Source organism: Mastigoproctus giganteus, chromosome 14, assembly GCF_048544385.1.
Source record: "Mastigoproctus giganteus isolate SK-2022 chromosome 14, ASM4854438v1, whole genome shotgun sequence".
Classification (NCBI taxonomy): domain Eukaryota; kingdom Metazoa; phylum Arthropoda; class Arachnida; order Uropygi; family Thelyphonidae; genus Mastigoproctus; species Mastigoproctus giganteus.
The window spans coordinates 46106919-46129997 of record NC_143588.1 but is presented as its reverse complement, the minus strand read 5'-3'; the positions used below and the strand labels follow the sequence as shown (position 1 = coordinate 46129997).

General features: G+C 38.0%; 1 protein-coding gene across 1 annotated transcript in view; it reads left to right on the top strand.

The window, feature by feature from the left end:
- LOC150075107 (uncharacterized) overlaps nucleotides 1-23079 on the top strand; it is a 617581-nt gene that overhangs the window by 386948 nt on the left and 207554 nt on the right. Inside the window, exons 30-31 of the mRNA XM_090388926.1 lie at nucleotides 8753-8806; nucleotides 21440-21601. Of these exons, the coding sequence (XP_090245052.1) occupies nucleotides 8753-8806; nucleotides 21440-21601 (216 nt within the window). The remainder of the gene's footprint in view (nucleotides 1-8752; nucleotides 8807-21439; nucleotides 21602-23079) is intronic.

The following is a 23079-nucleotide window of genomic DNA, read 5'->3' as shown; positions in this document are numbered from 1 at the left end:
GATGGTAGATGGCTCTCTGTCTTCTAACTTCTCCACTAATGCTGGTGACCCCTACTCTTTTCCTCTTGTATATTAATGACCTTCTTCCATTGATTGGAAATCCTATCCATAGTTTTGCCGATGATAGCACATTGCATTTCACTTTCCATTTTGAGAAACCTTGCCCTGCACAATCAGCTTCAACTTCTCAAATATTCGCTACCAATTTCTTAAATGCCGAACTCCAGGTAATTTTCCAGTGGGGAAAAGACAACTTAGTTGATTTTGATCCACTAAGTTAACTTGTCTTGTCTTATATCTCGCAAAAAGATTCTTCTGCTCCTTTGCTTGTCTTTGGTGACACTCCGATTTCTAGGAAAAATGATATATCTCTTTTGATGATTAACCTGACTTCTAATCTCTATATTCACAAGCATATTAAAAATATTGCTTTCTCTGCATCTAAAAAACTTGGTTTTCTCTTTCACTCTCAGCGGTAGTTTTCTTCCAAACAGCTGGTCACTCTGTACAAACTGTAAATCCCCCCCCCCCACCATGGAATATTGTTCCCACTTCTGGGGTGGTGCCCCCAAAACCCCTCTCATGTGTCTACATTCCATTCAGGAGAGGGCAGTTAGGTTAATTAATGACTCCTCTCTAACAAAGTCTCTTAACTTTCTGTCTCGTAGACGTACTGTTTCTGCTGCATGCATTTTCTGCAGATACTTCCATGGGCACTGTTCTTCTGAATTGGCTTCTATAATTCCCACTTTCTCTTTTAAAACAGTCTGAACACATGCTGCCACTAACCAACATCCATTTACTGTCCAACTTCAAACTCACAGAACCAACTTTTCACCTTCCTCGTTTATTCATTCAACTGCCATTTTCTGGAACAACCTTCCTTCATATGTATTTCCTGAAAATTACAGTCTACAGAAGTTGAAGTCTAATGTGAACAAATATCTTCTTTTGTCTTCTCAACCTCCATCCAGAGCACGGTACCAAGTACTATAGGTTCTAATACCTCTCATGTTTGAGGTTTTCATAAAAAAAAAAAAAAAAAAGCACTTTATCCCGTAATTCCATAAGACCTTTGAGAGTTGTTGTGACAAGTTCGGGTAGTATGAGTTAAAGGCGGTTGAGGTAGGGTCATCGTTACGTGTGGTCCTAGAGTTTGCTGTGTGGTCATAGGCCTCTAAGTCACGTTTATCAATGCACTGGTAGGGTAACCACACTTGACCAGATCTGCCTTTACTCTAGTGATCTCAGCATGCCTGTCATCCGCAGAACTGGAGTGAGTCCAGTTGCGGGTTAATAGGGCTCGCGCTGTACTAAGAAGCTGACTGTGAGTATGTTCCAACTGATAGTTGGTGAATTGGCCAGCACACATCAGTTTGCAGTGGACTCATGTCCTTAGATGCATGCCCTCGTAGTGAACAAGGGTATCCAAGAATGGAAGAACGTTGTCCGATTCCAGTTTGTTAGTGAACTGAATAAAGGGGGAAAGAGAGTGTTGCAAGAGTCGGTCTCCTGACTCGTTGGGGAGAGATAACAAATATATTGTCGACATAGCGACACCAAAAGGTTATAGGTTCTGGCAAACCTACAAACACACGATCCTCTAGTTCTTCCATAGCGATGTTTGCCATAATGGAGCTGACAGTTGCATCCATTGCTGTACCATGACTCTGTCTGCAGAGGGATTCACCGTACAAAACCACACCACCAGTTAGACAACCTAAGGGTGGGACAAATGTCGTTGGCAGAAAATGAAATTCTGTTGCCCAGGGTTTGGTCTTTGTCTAGGAGATGTTTAGTGCATGTGATTGCCAGCTGGATAGGAACTGCAGTAAAGAGTGATACGACGTAAAACGATGCCATAACCTGATCCTCCAAAATGGTTAGATGGAAATTAGACTAAGGAACTCCCCACTGTTAGAGATCGCGTGAACAGTTTTCAAACAGTAAAACAGTAGGCAAAACTGTTCAACTCGCTAAAACGGGATGATTCAATTGTCATTCTATCTGCAGATGAGGGACATTGAACGGTTGTTCTAAATCGTTCGAACTACCATACAAAAGCCTTGTCTCTTTTACAAGACACCTCTGTTTGCGGACGGGCCTGTACGCGACTCTCTTGTGAAGATCCCAGAACACTGGGAGGCCAAGGTCAACAGCCTAGTCTACGGTTGATTTAAGTCTGGAAAAATCCCTGAATCTGTAAGCTTGCATCTGCATGCCAGATTCCCCAATTCTATAGCTTACCAAAAGTCCACAAGCAGCCCATCATCTCCTTTTGGGGTTCCCTGACATATGAATTGTCAAAATTTGTTGTAAAGTAAAGAGTCATACGAAGAGTGCCTCTGGTAGGCAAAACTCAATTCACACAATTTCTAACAGCAGGGAGTTCCTTAGTCTAATTTCTAGTGTAACCATTTTGGAGGATCAGGTTATGGCATCGTTTGATGTCATATCACTTTTTACTTCAGTTCCTTGTCCAGCTGGTAATAACATGTGCTAAACATCTCCTAGACAAAATGATTAGTGAATGGAACAAAGGGTTGCTTTTACGAAGAAAGGCTTAAGTTTTTCAAATTACAGTATCTGTAGACTAGGCACCTGCAAGGTGATCTGACTGAAGTGTATAACACCTTGAATGGTCTGAGCATGCTCGATGCTGATGGGATTCTTCCTCTTGCTCAGATTAATTGGTTGATGGAACATAAATTCAAATTGAGGAAAGACAGTTGTAGAATAGATGTGTGGAAATTTACCATTTGCTAGCTGGTGGTTGATTGCTGGAACAAACTTCCATCTGTCATTGTAGAAGTTGATAGATTAAATAAAGTCAAGGCAGAAATAGATAAACATTTGGAGCAAATGGATGGGTGAAATAGGAAGTTTTTGTTTTTGGCTGATGCTGTATAAGCTTGGTTTCTTGCATCATATGCCTCTACTAATGCCTAGTGCTAGACAGACCCTGGACAGCAGAACTTCACTTTCTGCTAACGACATTTGCACCACTCTTAAGTTGCGCCTTACTGGTGGTGTGGTTATGTACAGTGAATCGTTCTACAGACAGATTCATGATACAGCAATGGGTGCATCCGTCAGCACATACTCACTGTCAGCTTCTTGGTATAGCATGAGCCTATTATCCTGTGCCTGGATCACTCCAGTTCTGCAGATGAGAGGCATGCTGAGGCCAAGTGCAGTTACCCTACCAGTGCAAAAAAAATGGACATACAGGCCCACAACTGCAACCAAATCCTAGGACCACACATAACAATGACCCCACCTCAACCGCCTTTATTCTATACTACCAGAACTTGTCACAACAACTCTCCAATGTCTTACAGAGTTATAGGATAAAGTTCTTGCAGCTTCCAGGCAGGAAATTGCATTCCCTTGTCTCGCAGGTAAAGACACCAATTCCCCCATTCTTGCAGAGCGGTTCGGTGTAATGCATTTCTTGTCGTAGGTGCACTGGCTGCTACATTGGTGAATCTGGCAGAAGGCTCAAAGATCTAGTCTCAGAGCATGAGAGAGCTATCCGCTCTGCTGATTTAGACCACTCAGCTATCACTGAACACTTCTGGTCAATCCAGCACCGTATCAACCCATGACGTGACATTAAGATTATTCACCATTCTAGTCAGTACTGTCACTGCATCTGGTAAGAATTGCTCAACATTTTGTGTTGTGGTAATTCTTTTCATCGGAACAAGGGAAGTTGCATTCATCCCATCATTGAAGCAACAATGCTTCTGAATGATGGACGTTGGCACACACAGCAAACCCAAGCTCTGCAGTCACAATCACAAGCCTCTACTTCTATCTGCTAATTGTTGTCTACACCAGTACCATGCAGTTCACCTTGCATGACCACCATCCATGTTCTTTGTTGTTTTGTGTTAATGCTTTTACAACTGAAGAAGGGCAACTTATGTCCCAAAGCTTTTGATGTAATATTTATTTTAACCGATTTTATCTGTCTTACATGTTTCCTGTTAAGGACTTTAATAAACCTGTGTTTTCCGTATTTTCTCAGTATAACCTGAACTTCATTGAAATCTGAATACTGAGAACAGAGGCCTCTTTCGTTAAGAGAAGTTCCATTTGAGTCTTTAATGAAACAAAAAATGCTCAGAAAATATTCATGAACAGATACAACTGATGCCAAAAATGTAACGTGATGGAATGACATGCTCAATGGCTAGAGTAGATTATCAAATGCAATCATTGCCAGACAACAGAACATTTAACGTCTACGTCTAATTTAGGAACATCATAAGGATCAATACCCATGCTATGAGAAGAACTTTATAAAGAACGCCCAACAGGAGTAGGAGACCTTGCACAGAAGGCACCAACACCAGCTTGAAAATACAGCTTGTGTTGGTATCAGGAATAAAAAGGATAGACATAGGAAGAACAGAAGAAAGCTATATATTGTCTGATGAGTCTCAATTTACAGTTTTTGGCACCAATGGAAGAATGCTCTTATGGAGGTAACCATGAGAAACTGAAACCATCCTAAAGGCAGGCTACTGCAGAAGGTGTATCAGTGTGCCATATGTTTTCTTTTTCTTGGTGTATATATATATATATATATATATATATATATATATATGAGTTAAGTTAATAATGGTAAGAGTTTTTTAAGGTAAAAAATGATATACTAGCTTATCAGGTAAGCCATAAAAAAGCCATTTTTTCTAGGTCACGTTGGGTACCCAACGTGACCTGGAAAAAATCAATCTATGCCATGACATAAGCAAAAAAAATTATAAACATATATAAAAATACCATTAAAATGTTAGTTATGGCAATAAGATACATTGCAAAGGACTTTATCAAGGGCTAACCCTTACAATGTATAAACCATAATTAACGAGCTATCCGTTTCTATAGTCATCGTCCAGCATAACTATGTCCAAATATACGTAAAATAATATTAAGTTAGAGCCAAAAGTATAAAATGTGTAGTAGTTAGAGCCAAAAGTATAAAATTTGTAGTAAGTTAGAGCCAAATGGTTAATTAATCCCAAATTTAGCAGTAAACTGGCAAGATGACTGTTAGCCCGACGGATAGCCAAAATTTAAATTAAATTAAAATTATAGAAAGAGCTATATTTATTGTTAGGCATATGTGCGTAGTTGATGGTAAATGCTGTCACGGTAGTTTTACCGTGTAGATTTACCCTCAACTACGCACATATGCCTAACAATAAATATAGCTCTTTCTATAATTTTAATTTAATTTAAATTTTGGCTATCCGTCGGGCTAACAGTCATCTTGCCAGTTTACTGCTAAATTTGGGATTAATTAACCATTTGGCTCTAACTTACTACAAATTTTATACTTTTGGCTCTAACTACTACAAATTTTATACTTTTGGCTCTAACTTAATATTATTTTACGTATATTTGGACATAGTTATGCTGGACGATGACTACAGAAACGGATAGCTCGTTAATTATGGTTTATACATTGTAAGGGTTAGCCCTTGAAAAAGTCCTTTGCAATGTATCTTATTGCCATAACTAACATTTTAATGGTATTTTTATATATGTTTATAATTTTTTTTGCTTATGTCATGGCATAGATTGATTTTTTCCAGGTTACGTTGGGTACCCGCCAGGGTTTATGGCTTACCTGATAAGCTAGTATATCATTTTTTACCTTAAAAAACTCTTACCATTATTAACTTAACTCATATTCATACAGACCGATGTAATGTTTAATCGTCCTAGATGGCATTAATTGGTTATGTGACTACTTAGTATTTATTATAATATTTATATTTATTATAACATTTAATATTTGCTTTGTCATACTTGGAGATATATATATATATATATGGTATTTACATATCTTCTGTCCTCTGATCCTAGGGCACCATAAATTCCGGTTATCTAAACATTGTTGTCGATCAGGTATATCTGATAGTGTAATAGTATTCACCATATAGCGCAAGGAAGCCACAGGCTCTTGATGCACTGGCAAAAAAAAAAAAAAAAAACCCAACCAAGTAGATAAGAAAACACAAATTATATGCTTCCCTCCTCACACAGGTAAGTATTCATGAGACCTTTGAATTAATTCAAATTATCAGCCTCAGCTACCTGCGAGGACAACTTGTTCCAGCTATCAATGATTCACTGGCTAAAATAAAACTTCCTACAATCTACACGCTACTCAGACTCCCTCCAGTCACTATCTGGCAGAGTAGAGGTAGCAAGATTATACACTAACTGATCCAGAAGCCTCCCAAAGAGTTACCAATAGGTTCGGTCCAGTGTACTAATTAGTGGCTGGGCTGTGAACACCGTATTAGAGCTGTACCCTCAAAATGTAAGGAAGATTGGTCATCGTGCATCCACATGGCAATGGATCTTCCGGCAGAACAGTGTGCCTCCCCACAGAGCCATGGTGAATAGAACATGGTTTTAAGAGCATTCTGCAGATTTTAACACCATGGAATGGCCTCCCTGTTCAGCAGACATGAACCCTGTGGAGCATCTTTGGGTTGCTGTGAAAGGTCCATTTGAGCTTTGGATCCTCCACCCAGGAATGTGACAGAATTCTTTAGAGTGGTGCAGCAAGCATGGATGGAAATACCTGTTGAATGCTTTTGTGAACTAGTGGACACAATGCCTCACCGTGTGACTGCCCTTATCTAGGCAAAAGGTGGGCCTACCCATTACTAGGTAGGTATCCCATGATTTCTGTCCACTCAGTGTATAATATGTAAATAATAAATGCACAGTGCTGTTTTCACTCATTAATTTTTTCCCTTCTCTTTCATACGTAAATAGTGTATTAAGAGTTGATTATCCAAAATACTCTCAGTCTCGACTGTTTTGGATAGCTGCATTCTACCGTAGTCTGTTTCTTCCTTCCCATCTTCCAAGATTATTTTAATTCCTATTAATCTGACATAGTGGATTGAGCCATTATGAAGTTTTACATCTTACATATATATACCTAGCCTCCATAGAAAATCAAGTTTTGCAACCTCTCCCTCCAGAGATTAAATTATATACCCAATATGCAGATGACATCCTTATCATAGAAGACAAAACCATAATTGATAACCTTTTTATTAAATTTAATTCAGTGCACGACAGATTAAAATTTACCCTTGAATTAGAAGAAAACAGACAGATTAATTTCCTTAATCTCACCATATATAAAACAGATACTAAACTCGGAACTAGAATTACAAGAAAAAATACCCATACCGGAAAATATTTACATTTCGAGTCACACCATCCACCTTAGTTCAAAAAATGCTGTCCTCTATAATCAAATTTATAATGCCATCAAATACAGTTCTACACAAGAAGACATATCCAATGAACTCCAATACCTTACAGCAAAATTCATATCCAGAAAATATCCTCTTCAGTTAATCCAACAAATTATCACCACCGTCCAAAATAATATCAACAAACCGTCCAAACACATTACATGCAATAACACACGTTGTTATTCCTTACCACAGTGATCTTGCTAGACAGTTCTGTCAATTATTTACCGGTACAGACATCACTCTCATATTTTCAACATATAATAAACTAGGATCAATGTTTAATTCATATAAAGACACACGTAAATATCAAATCAGCGACATGAACAGTATTGTTTATCTAATTAAATGTCAACAAAACTGTAATGCATGCTACATTAGTAGTACAACCTCTAAATATGGCTCCACAAAAACATCAAACACATGCGCATATTACCACTACAATAGCTTTAGAACAGGAAAATCAAATACAGAACTCATGTTACATGTACAAGCCCACAACTACACTCCCTTAGTTGATTCAGCCATCCCTATCATTAAATTAAAATCTAGTTTTAAAATTTTTCAGTACGAAGCCCTTATCATAGAGTGGTTTCGTTATCATTCTAAATTTAATGTATTAAATGCCAAACTACCCTATAACCTCTTACCGGCTTGGAATCTCATGCACCTGAGATTACCACATGTATCAAAAATCATTACGGGAACATAGAGTCTTTTAAAAACATGCATTCACTCCCTCCCGTTATTGCCAACTGAAGACATTAACAATGAAAGCCAATTCGTTATGGCTCTTGGCCTCCTCAGTTTAACTTTGCTAGCTTTATCGTTTCAACTTTTAATTCATGAAAACCAAGGATGAAGACGTGCACTTCTATTTCCTTGAGCATATTTTAAACTCCGTTTTCAAAATTTAAACGTATCCATATTAATTCTAATTTTTAAACTCAACTACCATTTTATTCTATCTCAACACGTCAATTGAAGATTATATAAAAAGGTGAATACCGCAAATTAAGCTATGCTATTAATTTGAGTTTTACATCTGACTATTCTTTATAATTTGCTTAATTATGGCTGGTTGGGTTAGTGGAGGATTGCCACATTTCACTATGCTGACTTCTCAGGTGCTGGTATGGTGTTTTCTTCAAGTGTGATGTTTTGATTACTTTGCTAATATAGTTACTCAGACTGCATCTCAAGGGAGTTTTTTGACAGTTGATTACAGGAGGCTAATTATTGCATATCATCATCAATTTTAGCCTCACTCTAATAAGCTTTAAAAATTATTTTATTATATATTATACAGAAGAGATTTTACATTTGTCATGCCCATTTGCTTTGACAAGTAAAGCAGTTGTGGCTTTTTTGAATCTTGTTATTCACATTCTGTTTTTCATAAATGTTGCTTTGCCTTATGTTTTATAAACTTAATTATGTTATTTGTTGTTTAGGGAGCTCGGGGTGAGAAAGGATCTAAAGGGGATGCTGGACCAAGTGGGTTAGTGGTAAGTAGAAAATACATTTTTTTTTTAATTATAAAAAGATTAATTTGATTAAAGTTAGATCTAATGCTGTTTAGAAAATCAGGCATAATATAGTACAGAAAATCTGAAAACACACTCATTATAACAGATTATCATAATAACCAAACTAAGGGTTAGAAAATTATACAGAATAATAGTGTTTGTTATTCATATTACTCTTTCACTATACATGAATGGTAACTTCTGATATGATACATTGTATACACAATAGTGTATACAATGTATCATATCAGAAATTTTAATCAGGGACTAGCTTAAAGGCAGGGGCACAGCTGGTAGTCATGAATGAGGATTTGGAGTATGCTAGAATAGCAAGTGGAATACATCAGGAATTAGCATTAACATATGATGCAAGAAAGCAAGCTTATACAATATCAACCAAAAAAAAAAAAAAACCCACCCTTCCTATTTCATCCTTCCACTCACTCCAAAAGTTTGCCAAGTTATCAACTTCCACAACAACAGATAGAAGTTTGTTCCAACAATCAACCACCCAATAGCTAAAGGCAAATTTCCACACATCTATTCTACAACTATCTTTCCTCAATTTCAATTTATGTCCCCCTCAGGTACATAATCTGAGGAAGAATCCCATCAGCATTGAGCTTGCTCAAACCATTCAAGGCCTTATATACCTCAATCAGGTCACTTTGCAGGGTGCCTAGTCTTCAAATGCTGCAATTTGCAGAACTTAAGCCTTTCTTGGTAAGCATACCCCTTTGTTGCCCCTCTCTGTACTTGTTCCAGCAGCTCTACATCTTTCCTAAAATGGGCCTCTAGACCTGTATGGGACCTCTAGACCAGTGTGTGTCCTAACTATTGCCTTATACAAGGGAATAATCACCTTCTTATACCTGCTAGCAAAATTCCTGTATATCATTGACAAGACCCCATGACCTGTCTGCGCTTCTCAGAAAACTGACTGCTCAATTCCCCCAGGTCTTTTTCATTCTCCACTACCCAACTTGAGTGTAGTACCACACAGTTGAGAATTAGTGGTGAGGATAGATGTGAAGAGCTTGATAACGTTTAAAGTGGAATTAACCATCTGTCGTTGTAGAAGTTGATAGGTTAAATAAATTTAAGGAGGAACTGGACAGGCATTTGGAGGGAATGGTGTGATTTTTTTTTTTTTTGGCTGATGCTGCATAAGCTCCTACACTTGCTTTCTTGCATCATGTGCCACTACTACTACTACTACTACTACTATTATATGGTTGAGGTTAAGAAAAGTATGAGTGATTGAGGAGTTTACTCTTTTTTCTTTGTTTTGGTGGATACAGAAAAGTTCACTTCTTTGTATCATTTAGCACTATACTATACTGCCATTCTGATATGTTAGTTTTCATAGACTCTTTCTTTTCCTTTGCAGCCAGTTTAATAATACCAAGAATGCATCAGTGAAAACATGATTCAAAATGGCCAGCAAGAGTTAGCATTATTCTTTATGCCAAAGTATAAAAAAAATCAAACGACTAGTGAGTTTATACTTCAAGTATTATCTCTATAAGAATAATTTTACTGACATGATGTGAGAAAACTTTGGTTCAGAAGATTTATAACAGTAATCCAAGGAAAAGAAAAATACAAATCTCACTGATCATCCCATTTTGCACACTCATAATGCCAAACAACATGAGGTTGAGAAAGGCCACGAGAGAAAGGCTCCATTGCAGAACAGACCATCATAGAGTTCTAATCTGAGTTGCGTAGAGGACTATTCAGCTCAGCCATGTACTTGGATAGATTATTTGTGAGAAAAAGATCAAGAGTGGTGCTATGTGATTATAATTGTTTGGTATTCTGGAAAGTAAATGAACAATGTGTGAGGTCATTAGTAGTTGTAAAAGCCTCAACATACATTTCGAATAGCTGGGTCTCTGTGACCAGAAAATGGAAATCAGCTGGAGTTGTTAACATTATGTCTGCAGATAACTTTAGCATTAGCATTGGCAGAGGCATATGATGCAAGATAGCAAGCTTATACAGCATCAGCCAAAAAAAAAAAGAACCCTTCCCATTTCATCCATCCATTTCCTCCAAAGGTTTGTCCACTTCTTCCTTGAAATTATATAAGTTATCAACTTTCACAATGACAAATGGAAGTTTCTTCCAGATTTCAACTACTCGCTGGTTAAAGGAAAATTTCTGCACATCTGTTCAACAAGTGGCTTTCCTCAATTTCAGTTTATGCCCTCTCAGGTTTATAATCTGAGAAAGAGGAAGAATCCCATCAGCATTGAGCCTGCTAACTCCATTCAAGGCCTTATACACCTCAGTCAGATGACCTTGCAGGTACCTAGTCTCCAGATGCTGCAATTTGCAGAACTCAAGCCTTCTTTCATAAGAGCATCCCCTTTGTTGTAGTACTAGTAGTAGTGGCATGTGATGCAAGAAAGCATGTGTATGAGCTTATGCAGCATCAGCCAAAAAAAAAAAAAAAAAAAATCGCACCATTCCCTCCAAATGCCTGTCCAGTTCCTCCTTAAATTTATTCAATCTATCAACTTCCACAATGACAGATGGAAGTTTGTTCCAGCAATTAATCACCCCCTGGCTAAAGGCAAATTTCCGCACATCTATTCTACATCTGTCCTTTCTTGATTTGAATTTATGCCCCCTTAGGATCGTAATCTGAACAAGTGGAAGGATCCCATCAGAATTCAGCATGCTCAACCCATTCAAGGCCTTATACATCTCAATCAGATCACCGCACAGGTGCCTAGTCTCCAGCCACTGCAATTTGCAGAACTTAAGCCTCTCTTGGTAAGAGGATCCCTTCATTCCCCTCAACAACCTTGTTGCTCTTCTTTGTACATGCTCAAATAAATCTACATCCTTCCTAAAATGAGGCCTCCAGAACTGTACGCAGTACTCAAGCCATTGCCTGACCATTGCCTTATACAGAGGGATAATCACCTCCTTTTCCCTGCAAGAAAAATTCCTATATATCATTGACAAAACCCCATGACCTGCCCTGGCAGCCTGTCTGCATTTGCTCAGAAAACTTCATATCTGCCTGCACAATTACTCCCAGATCTTTTTCATTTTCTACCACGTTAAGTGTAGTACCACACAGTTGGTACATTTCTCTGGGGTTACTTCTACCCATATGCAGTACTTTGCATTTGTCAAGGTTAAAGTTGAGTTGCCACTTCTTAACCCATCTTCCCAAATTATCTAGATCCTGTTGCAGTAGCACACTGCCATTACTGTCATTAACAACACTGCCAACCTTTGTATCATCTGCAAACTTCAACATTAAGCCTGATATACCGTCATCGATATCATTGATAAATACACAAAACAACAATGGGCCCATCACCAAACCCTGGGGGACTCCGCTGATAACATTAGTCCATGAAGAGCAGCACCCATTGATTACCACCTTCTGTCTTCTCCCACTTAACTATCCTTTTATCCATTGTAGCAACTTACCCTTAATACCATTCTGCTCCAGTTTGTACAATATTCTTCCATGCGCAACAGTGTCAAAAGCTTTCCTGAAATCCAAATATATGATATCAAAATTATTTTTTGAATCCAGTTCTTTTGTAACCACATCATAATAACCAATCAAATTTGTCAGACAAGACTTTTCCTTAACAAACCCATGCTGTGTCTGAATTATTGCTGCAGTCTAGATGATCCTGCAATGCATCTTTAACCAGTGACTCCATTATTTTACCCGGAACGGAAGTTAAACTAACTGGTCTGTAATTACTCGTGTCACCCTTCGATCCCCCTTTGTGAATTGGGGATACATTTGCACATCTCCAGTCCATGGGAACCTCCCCTGAGTCCAAGGATGCTCTAATAATTATGGCTAATGGTTTGCTTAGTTGCTTTGCCGCCTCCTTTAATATAACTGGATAGATCCCATCCACTCCAGGTGCTTTTCTTATGTTTAACTTCAACAATTTCTCCTCCACTTTGCTCTCAGTTATTACAAAATCATTAAGTATCCTGCTACAATTTGATAACCTTCTGCCATTTCCAAACCTTAATAATTCCTCATGTGTGAATGTAGATGCAAAATACTCATTCAGTTTGTTTGCTATCTGAGGAGAATCATCAATAGTCGAACCATCGATGTCAAGTGGACCAATCAGATTCATCCCCTTCCTTTTAGAGTATATATAAAAGTAAAGAAATCCTTGCTGTTTTTCTTAGCATCTTTTGCCAAGGATTTCTCATAATCTGCCTTCGCCTGCCTAATCTCCTTTGTGACCTGATTACAGACTAGCTTATATCTGCCATAGGCTTCTGAGTCACTTGATAATTTATATGCATCCCATGCATTTTTCTTCTCTGTCACGAGTCTCTTTAGTTCATTTGATAACCATTTAGGCCTAAACCTTGAACAATATTTCTTAATAAGTATGAAACTTTTAGTAGCATCCACGATTAATTCCTTGAATACTTCCCATTTAGAATTTACTGTTGGTAACATCGTCAGTGGATCCCACTGTACAGAATTTAAAAACTTTCCGAGATCACTGTACTCACCTTTACGGAAGCAAAAACCCTTTCCTTTACCCCTGATGGTAATTATATCTTTAAGTAAATCCCACTTCAATACACTGTGATCACTGCCAACTAATGGTTCCTTTATCTGCAAATTCTTAATACACGAATGATCACTGCTGATAACTAGATCAAGAGTATTACTCTCTCTGGTTGCCTCTCGAACATGCTGCTGCAGAAAAGAATCATCCAATAAATCCACAAAAGTCTGACTAGTGTGTGAGTGACCAACCCACAAGTTCCAGTCAATATCTGGGAAGTTAAAATCCTCCATTATAAGACATTCTGATTTACTGGCCCACTCTATTTCTGTGCATAATTGTTCATTGTACTCATTCGAGTCATTAGGCCTATAACACACTCCTACTCTTATTTTTGCTTTCGCAGTGTTTATGTCACAACAAACTGACTCAACAGTGCACTGTTCATCTATATCAGCTGGGTGCACTTCTTTTGATTTAATGTTTTTCTTAATTAACAGCATAACACCTCCTCCCTTTCTATCCTGTCTATCCTTTCTGTACACATTGTACTCCCCAAATTCTAGTTCTGCATTCCTTATATCTGTGTGACCCCACGTCTCTGCTATCCCAACAATATCCGCCCTTTGATGTCTTGACCAACACTTCAAATTTATTTACTATACTTCTAGCATTGGTATACATTCAAGCATACATGCTCCTATTCCTAGTTACCCTAACACATCCCATATACCCACCTATTTCAGGATGACTGCCATCCGTCCCTGAAACACCCAACACCCCTTGCTCCAGGTCGCTACTTATTCTAATAGAAGTTGTGCAAGAATCACCTTCACCTCTGCCTACGGCTACTGTTAAACTATTAGTCCTTGTATTCCCCCAAGCTATCAGTTTTCCGACCCACCTAACATTGCCTCGATAGCATCAGCAAATATTCTTGAACCCTTTCTATTTAAGTGTATCCCATCCCTGTAGAAGCAGTCTCTCCTGTTAACAAGTACCGACCAGGTTGAAAAAAAATCTATCCCTTGAGCCTTGCACAATCTTGCCAGGGCTGAATTGATTGACAAGGCTCTCATCATATTCTTCCTCCTATTGTGTCTGGGCAGAATTGCAGACACTTTCAAATTCAACCCTAATTCTCGGCTTTTGTTCAACAGTGACCTATACTTGTTAAGTAATTCTGCCGGTCTCCTACTCTTAATATCATTAGAACAATTATCATTGTTCCCCTTCCCAGTCTTGTTGCCCTTCTCTCTACTCGTCTAGCAACTCTCCTCAGTGAATCCTTCTTGAAATGAGGATTCCAGACCTGTGTGTGGTACTCAAGGTATGCCCTGACCATTGTTTTGTACAACGGGATAATCACCTCCTTTTACCTGCTAGCAAAATTCCTGTATATCATTGACAAGACCCCAGACCTGCTCTAACAGCCTGTTTGCACTGCTCAGAATACTTCATATCTGACACCCAGATCTCTTTCATTCTCCACTATCACACGGTTGGTATATTTCTCTGCAGTTACTGCTACCCATATGCAGTACTTGGCATTTGTTAATGCTAAACTTCAGTTACTACTTCTCAGCCCATCTGCCCAATTTTTCTAGATCCTGTTGCAGTAGCATACTGTCATTAACCAACCTGCCAACATTACTATCATCTGCAAACTTAGACATTAAGCTTGATATACCTTCATCAATATCATTGATAAATATACAAAACAACATTGAACCCAACACCGAACCTTGTGGGATTCCATTAATAACATTAGTCCACTAAGAGCAATGTCATTTGATTACCACACTGTCTTCTCCCCCTACAGACATCCTTTTATCCATTGTAACTACTTGCCCTTAATGCCATACTACTCCAATTTGTACAGTAGTCTTCCATGTGCAACAGTATCAACAGCTTTCCTGAAATCCAAGTATATGATAGCAAAATTATTTTTTGTATCCAGTTCCTTTGTTGACCACATCATAGTATCCAATCAGATTGGTCAGACAAGACTTCCACTTAGTAAACCCATGCTGTGTCTGAATTATTACTGCATCACTATATAGATGATCCTGCAATGCTTCTTTAACCAGTGACTCCATTATTTTTCCCGGAACACAAATTAAACTAAGAGGTCTGTAATTACTCATGTCACCCTTTGACCCCCCTTTGTGAATTGGAGATACATTTGCACATCTCCAGTCCGTGGGAACCTCCCTTGAGTCCAACAGTGCTCTCATAATTATGACTAAGGGTTTGCTTTCTTCCTTTGCTGCCTCCTTTAATACAGCTGGATAGATCCCATCTAACCCTGGTTCTTTTCTTATGTTTAACAATTTCTCCTGCACTTTGCTCTCGGTTATTACAAAATCATTTAACTCCCTGTTAGCTTTTGATAAACATCTGGCCTTCCCCTCCCTGACTAACTCCTCATGTGTGAATGTAAATGCAAAATACTCATTCAGTTTGGCCGCTATCTGAGTAGGATCATCTACAGTCAAACCATCGACATCAAGCAGACCAATATGATTCATCCCCTTCCTTTTAGAGTTTATATAAGTAAAGAAGCCTTTTTCTTTTATCCTTTGCCAAAGATTTCTCATAATCTGCCTTTGTTTGCTTAACTTCCTTTGTGACTTGATTACACTATATCTACCATAGGCTTCTGTGTTGCCTGATAATTTATATGCATCCCATGCATTTTTATTCTCTGCCACGAGTCTCATTAATTCATCTAACCCCCATTTGGACCTAAACCTAGAACAGTAGTTCTTAGTTGGCATGAAAAGCCTAGTTGCTTCCAAGATTAATTCGTTGAATGCTTCCCATTTTGAATTTGCCGTTGGTAACATCAGCAGTTGGTCCCACCATATAGAATTTAAATACTGTCTCCGACCTCCGTAGTCACCTTTACAAAAGCAAAAACCCTTCCTTTTACCCCTTTTATCTGAAGTGGAATTTACTCTTTGAGTAAATTCCACTTCAGCACACTGTGATCACTGTCACCTAGTGGTTCCTTTATCTGCAGATTCTTAATGCATGACGAATCACTACTGATAATCAGATCAAGAGTATTACTCCCTCTGGTTGCCTCCCAAACATGCTGCTGTAGAAAACAATCATTCAATAAATCCACAAAAGCCTTACTGTGTGTGAGTGACCAACCCACAAATTCCAATCAATATCTGAGAAATTAAAATCCCCTATTATAAGACTCCCTGATTTACTGGCCCACTCTATTTCCCTGTACAGCTGTTTATTATACTCATCAGAGTCATTAGGCCTGTAACACACTCCTACTCTCAATTTCGATTTCCCAGTGCTTATGTTACACCAAAATGACTCGACACTGCACTCTCCAGCCATGTTGACTAGTTGTACATCCTTGGATTTTATGTGTTTCTTAACTAATAGCATAACCCCTCCTCCCTTCCTATCATGTCTATCCTTCGTATACACATTGTACTCCCCAAATTCCATTTCTGCATTCCTTATATCTGTGTGAGACCATTCTCTGATATCCCAACAATATCTGCCTTTGATATTTTGGCCAACGCCACAAATTCATCAAATTTATTTACCAAACTTCTAGCATTGGTGTATGTGCAAGTATACATGCACCTGTTCCTATTCTTAGTTACCTTAGCACAGCCCATGTGTTTACTTTTACTGCAATGACTCCCAGCAGTCGCTGAAATCCCCTGCATCTTGTTTTCCAGGCTGCTGCTCATTCTGATAGAAGCAGTACAAGAATCACTTTCACCTCTGCCAGCAGCTACTGTTAACCTACTAGTCCATGTATCCCTCCAAGCTAGCTGTTTTCCGACCCACTAACACTGCCTTGATAGCAACAGCAAATATTAACAAGCACAGACCAGGCTTAGAAAAATTCTATCTCATGAACCTTGCACATTCTCTCCAGTGCTGAAATGATCGACAAGGCTCTCATCATATACTGCCTCCTATCATGTCTGTGTAGAATTGCAGACACTTTCAAATTCAACCCTAATTCACGGCTTTTTTTTTCAACAGTGATCTGTACTTGTTAAGTAATTCTGCCAGTCTCCTACTCTTAATATCTTTAGTGCCAGTGTATACAACAATGTATACAATATGTACTAACATACAACAAAGTAAAACCCTTATTGAAAGATGCGAAAGTAAAAAAACATTAGAATAGTACGAATTTGTGGTGTGCTAGTGTAGGCTGAGGGGGATGATGATGTATTCAAAATCAAAGACTGTGCCAAGATACAGGAAGTGAGTTTAAGACTGAGTGTACCAAGGATTGTGATTTTTGACATAGATATTAATGTATACCAAGAAGAGTTTCTGGATCAGTTGTGGGCATGGAACTGTAAAGACTATGTTTTGTCTAAGAAGGCATTCAATGAGAATGTCGAGCTTGTTTCTGTAAATAAATCTAGGAATAGTGATAAGGTTAATTCGGTGCGAGGGATCAGGCTGAAGGTCTGGAAAGTTATTGGAAAGCGTGAAAGATTATATGCCCCATGGATGGCATATAAATTACATGAAATCTTTGCATTAACACAATGTTTCATGTGTCTAAGTTTTGTACACATTTCAAAATATTGTCAGAGAACTGTTTTGGACCCTGTTCCAAAACAGGTCATTCTTATAAAGATTGTACTAATAAAAATGAAGGTCCAGTGTAATAATTGCAAAATGAGGAAGAGGACAATGAACCATGTTTCAGTGGATAAGAATTATCATTAGCATTAGTTGAGGCATAGGATGCAAGAAAGAAAACTTATACAGCATCAGCTGGAAAAAAAAAAAAAAAAAAAAAACCCTTCCCAATTCACCCATCCAGTCACTCCAAATGTTTGTCTAGTTGAGCCTTAAATTTATTTAAGCTATCAACTTCCACAACAACAGATGCAAGTCTGTTCCAGCATCAACTACTCATTGGTTAAAGGCAAACTTCTGCACATCTATTCTACAACTGTCTTTCCTCAGTTTGAATCTATGCCCCCTGAGGTTCTTAGTCTGAGCAGGCAGAAGTATCCCGTCAGCATTGAGCCTGCTCAAACCATTCAAGGCCTTAAACACCTCAATCAGATCACCTCGCAGGTGCATAGTCTCCAAATGCTGCAACTTGCAGAACTTAAGCTTTTCTTCATAAGTGCACCCCTTTATTCCTCTCATTAATCTTGTTGCCCTTCTCTGTACTCGTTCTAAAACTCTACATCCATCCTAAAATGAGGCCTCCAGACCTGTATACAGTACTCAAGGTGTGGCCTGACCATTGCGTTATACAGGGGAATAATCACCTCCTTATCCCTGCTAGAAAAATTCCTGTATATCATTGACAAGACACCATGAGCTACTCTTGCAGCTCATCTGCACTGCTCAGAGAACTTCATATCTGCCTGCACAATTACCCCCAGGTCCTTTTCATTCTCCACCTCTCTAAGTGTAGTTCCATAGCGTTGGTACATTTCTCTTGGGTTACTTCTACCCATGTGCAGTACTTTGCATTTGTCAATGTTAAACTTCAGTTGCCACTTCTCAGCCCATCTGCCTAACTTTTCTAGATCCTGGTGCAGTAGCATACTGTCTTTGGTGTCATTAACAACCCTGCTAACCTTTGTATCATCTTCAAACTTGGGCATTAAGCATGATATACCGTCATCGATATCATTGATAAATACACAAAACAACAATGGGCCCATCACCAAACCCTGGGGGACTCCGCTGATAACATTAGTCCATGAAGAGCAGTGTCCATCTATTACCAGTCTCTGCCATCTCCTACTCAACCATCCCTTTATCCATTGCAGCAACTTGCCCTTAATGCCATACCGCTCCAATTTGTACAGCAGTCTTCCATGTTCAGCAGTATCAAAGCTTTCTTGAAATCCAAGTATATGATATCAAAATTATTTTTTTGCATCCAGTTCCTTTGTGATCACATCATAGTATCCAATCAAATTGGTCAGACAAGACTTCCCCTTAACAAACGCATGCTGTGTCTGAACTATTACTGCAGTCTTGTCTAGGTGATCCTGTATCACCTCTTTAACCAGTGACTCCATTATTTTACCTGGAACAGAAATTAAACTAACAGGTCTATAATTATTTGTGTCACCCTTTTGCGTCCCTTTGTGAATTAGGGATACATTTGCACATCTCCAGTCTAAGGATGCTCTCATAATTATGGCCAAGGGTATGCTTACTTCCCTTGCTGCTCCCTTCAATATATATCTAGAGAGATTCCATCTGCCCCAGGTGCCTGTTTTATGTTTAACTTCAACAATTTCTCCCCCACTTTGCTCTCAGTTATTAAATCACTGATCTCCCTGTTAGATTTTGATAAACATCTGGCATTCCCATCCTTGACATCTGTACATCATTCCAATTTAAACAAGTTTGAAGTAGTTGTACAAGATAAAAACATGTGAGTATTAATCAAGAGAAATTTTGATTAATGCTGACACATTTAATTCATAGTCAGGTACTCTTACCATAAAGAATTTTTGCAATTCAAATTTAAAATGTTAAGAATCATTTAGTTTCATTGTGGTAGATATTTGCATTTTTGAATAGACAATTCACACATTAATTTTGTCAGTATGACAAAGATAATGATTGTACTGATGGAGATATTCAGTCAGTTTCTCATGCATAATAACATATTGTTAATTTTTGTGTTACACAAACAAGGTAAAATTTTGCAAGTGTTCATATATTCATATGTACCTATACAAAGGGCATTTGTTCTCTCTTTTCACTCTTGTCTGTTCTAATATTAAACTGATCACTGGTTCACACAAGTGCCCTCTAACTAGTTTACATATCTGTAATTGAAAACAGCTTTTTGCACAAAGTTAATAAGTTACTGAATAAGGGGAGATGCTAAAAAAAATAGAAATGTCATCAGTTTTTCATCTGATTGTATTATAATCATTACACAGAAAATAACGTCCAAAGTATGGATACTCTGTGTTTAACAGATATGTACACTTATGCATAATGAACAACATATCACACCTGCATTATGGTGGAAAAAATGAAAACAGCTTTGTTATTACTTGTGAAAAGTTGAGAAAGACTTCATTACCTTGTGAATGCCTTAAAAATAGTTAATTTTTTTTTATCCTCAGATGAAAATTCTCTGAAGCATATATTCATTGCTATTTTCTCTCTATGTCTCTCAGCATGTATGTGCAGTGACTCACAAGATGTACAGCACTTGTGTTTGAAAATCACTTGTTTTGCGTAGTTAGCAATTATAGTGTGTTTTGGTTTTGGTGGTATGAAAAAAGTGCATTATGTGTGCAAATTAGAAGTATGTGAATTCAGCACAGTTCCTTATGTAATTCTTGAGGAAGTGGACAGAAATGTAAAATTTAAAGGTGATATATATATATAGTGCATAATAATATTATTATACTGCACACTAGCAAATTTTCATTATAGTCCCATTTCAGTTTCATTGTAATGATGTTTGACTGTAGTTGGTTTTAGCAGTATTTTTAAATTAGACATGCTATTCAAAGATCATGACCTAATTCAGACTTCAAATTTCATTGTAGATGTGTTTCAAATTATTGCATGCTAAAATGCATATAAAACACTATATCATTAGTTAAGTAATAGTAGCAACATCAAAATCCATCACATTTCAAATAATCCAATAACAAGTTAAAGAAGACATGCTGTAGTGGCAGAGAAGGAAAAAAAAAAAAAAGGACAGGTAAAAAGTATGTTCATAATAGAAATAAACATAGTAAGATGTAATGGGAAAAACAGACCATTGAATGTTAGTAACAGTACAAGTAGGTTTAAGACAGTAGGTAATTTTTTTTCTAACTCATGAATGCAGTAACACATGCCTACAGCACCTCAAATTCTACAGCTCTATTTTCTCATACACTACCACCAATTATATTTTAATACAGTGATGAATGGACAGAGACTTCACTATTTGTTGGTGCTTATAGAAACCTTATTCAATCTATACATTTTTTTTTTTTTTATTACAAATAAGCCATATTTGTAATAATAAGCCATATTTGTAACTATAAAGAGAAATTATTCATCTCATATATATGCTTTATCTTAGGGCTTACCTGGAAGAAGAGGAGACTATGGACCAGTTGGACCAAAAGGTGACCGTGGTGACAGTGGGCCCATTGGATCTGTTGGTAGCCAAGGACGACCTGGTGAACCAGGTCCTATAGGTTTGATAGGGCTACCTGGTGTTCCTGGAGAACAAGGAGAAAAGGTATTATATTAGGTAGTGATTTCTAAATTAGTTGGAAAAGAAATTAAAAATCATCTTTGTTGCAAAAGAATTAAGTTGAAGAAAGTTTTATTCCATTATGGAGGGTAAATTAGTGTTAAGTAATTTTATTATATTTGTAGCCATCATAGTACTAGTACTTAAAACATAATAAAACAGTATTTCAAGGTTTTGCTGAATCTCTTAATCAGACCTGATGATGGGTTTAAACAGAATCCCATCATCACTATGTTTACTTTTTTCAAAGCAAACAGCTTGCTTGAGGGTGTTTGAAAAAAGTAATTATTATTCATATTATTCATGATTCAATTTAATGCATCCTCAAGCTTTGGAATGGTTTCCTTTTCAAAGTAAGATCCTTCGCACTCTATATATTTTTTGAAGAATTCTGCCTACAACTCAGAGACATCCAATAGGTCATTTTAGATACCTTGCATAGAGTATCCATGGTGACTTTCTTCACTCCTGTGCCACGGGCAAATTTATGTGGTTGAAACTCATATTTAATCATCAAAAATACACAGAAGTCACACAGGTCAGGTGTGGACTGTCATCTCAAAGGCTTTCGATCGTGTTTGGCATAAAGTTCTTCTAAACAAGCTTCCATCTTATGGTTTGCCAACTGTTTTTGTAATTGGTTATCCAGTTTTCTCTCTGATCGCTCACTGAGGGTGATGGCAGATGGCTCTCTGTCTTCTTACTTCTCCACTAATGCTGGTGTCCCCCAAGGTTCAGTTCTTTCCCCCACTCTTTTCCTCTTGTATATTAATGACCTTCTTCCATTGACTGGAAATCCTATCCATAGTTATGCCAATGATAGCACATTGCATTCCACTTTCCATTTTGAGAAACCTTGTCCTGCTCAATCGCTTCAACTTCTCGAAAATCTGCTATTAATTCCTTAAATGCCGATCTCCAGGTAATTCAGTGGGGCAAAGACAACTTAGTTGATTTCAATCCTTCTAAAACTCAGTCTTGTCTTATATCTCGCAAAAAAGGATCCTTCTGCTCCTATGCTTATCTTTGGTGACACTCTGATTTCTAGGCAAAATGATATATCTCTTTTGGGGATTACCCTGACTTCTAATCTCTCTTGACACAAGTACAGGTGTCTCCGTAGCCATATGGGCAGGAGCAGCAGTGCATAGCACACGCTTCTTGATTAGACAGGGGTTCGAGCCCGTGACCACCAAATACGGAAGTTGCGGAAAGGTCAGAGAAGGACCACCACATATCCCCGGAGCAATATGGCCTTAGTTGCTAATGCTCCTAAAAACCAAATAACAACAACAGCACAAGCACATTACAAATATTGCTTCATCTGCATCTAAAAAACTTGGTTTTCTCTTTCGCTCTCGGCATTACTTTTCTTCCAAAAAGTTGTTCACTCTGTACAAATCGGAAATCCGCCCTACCATGGAATATTGTTGTCACATCTGGGGTGGTGCCCCCAAAACCTC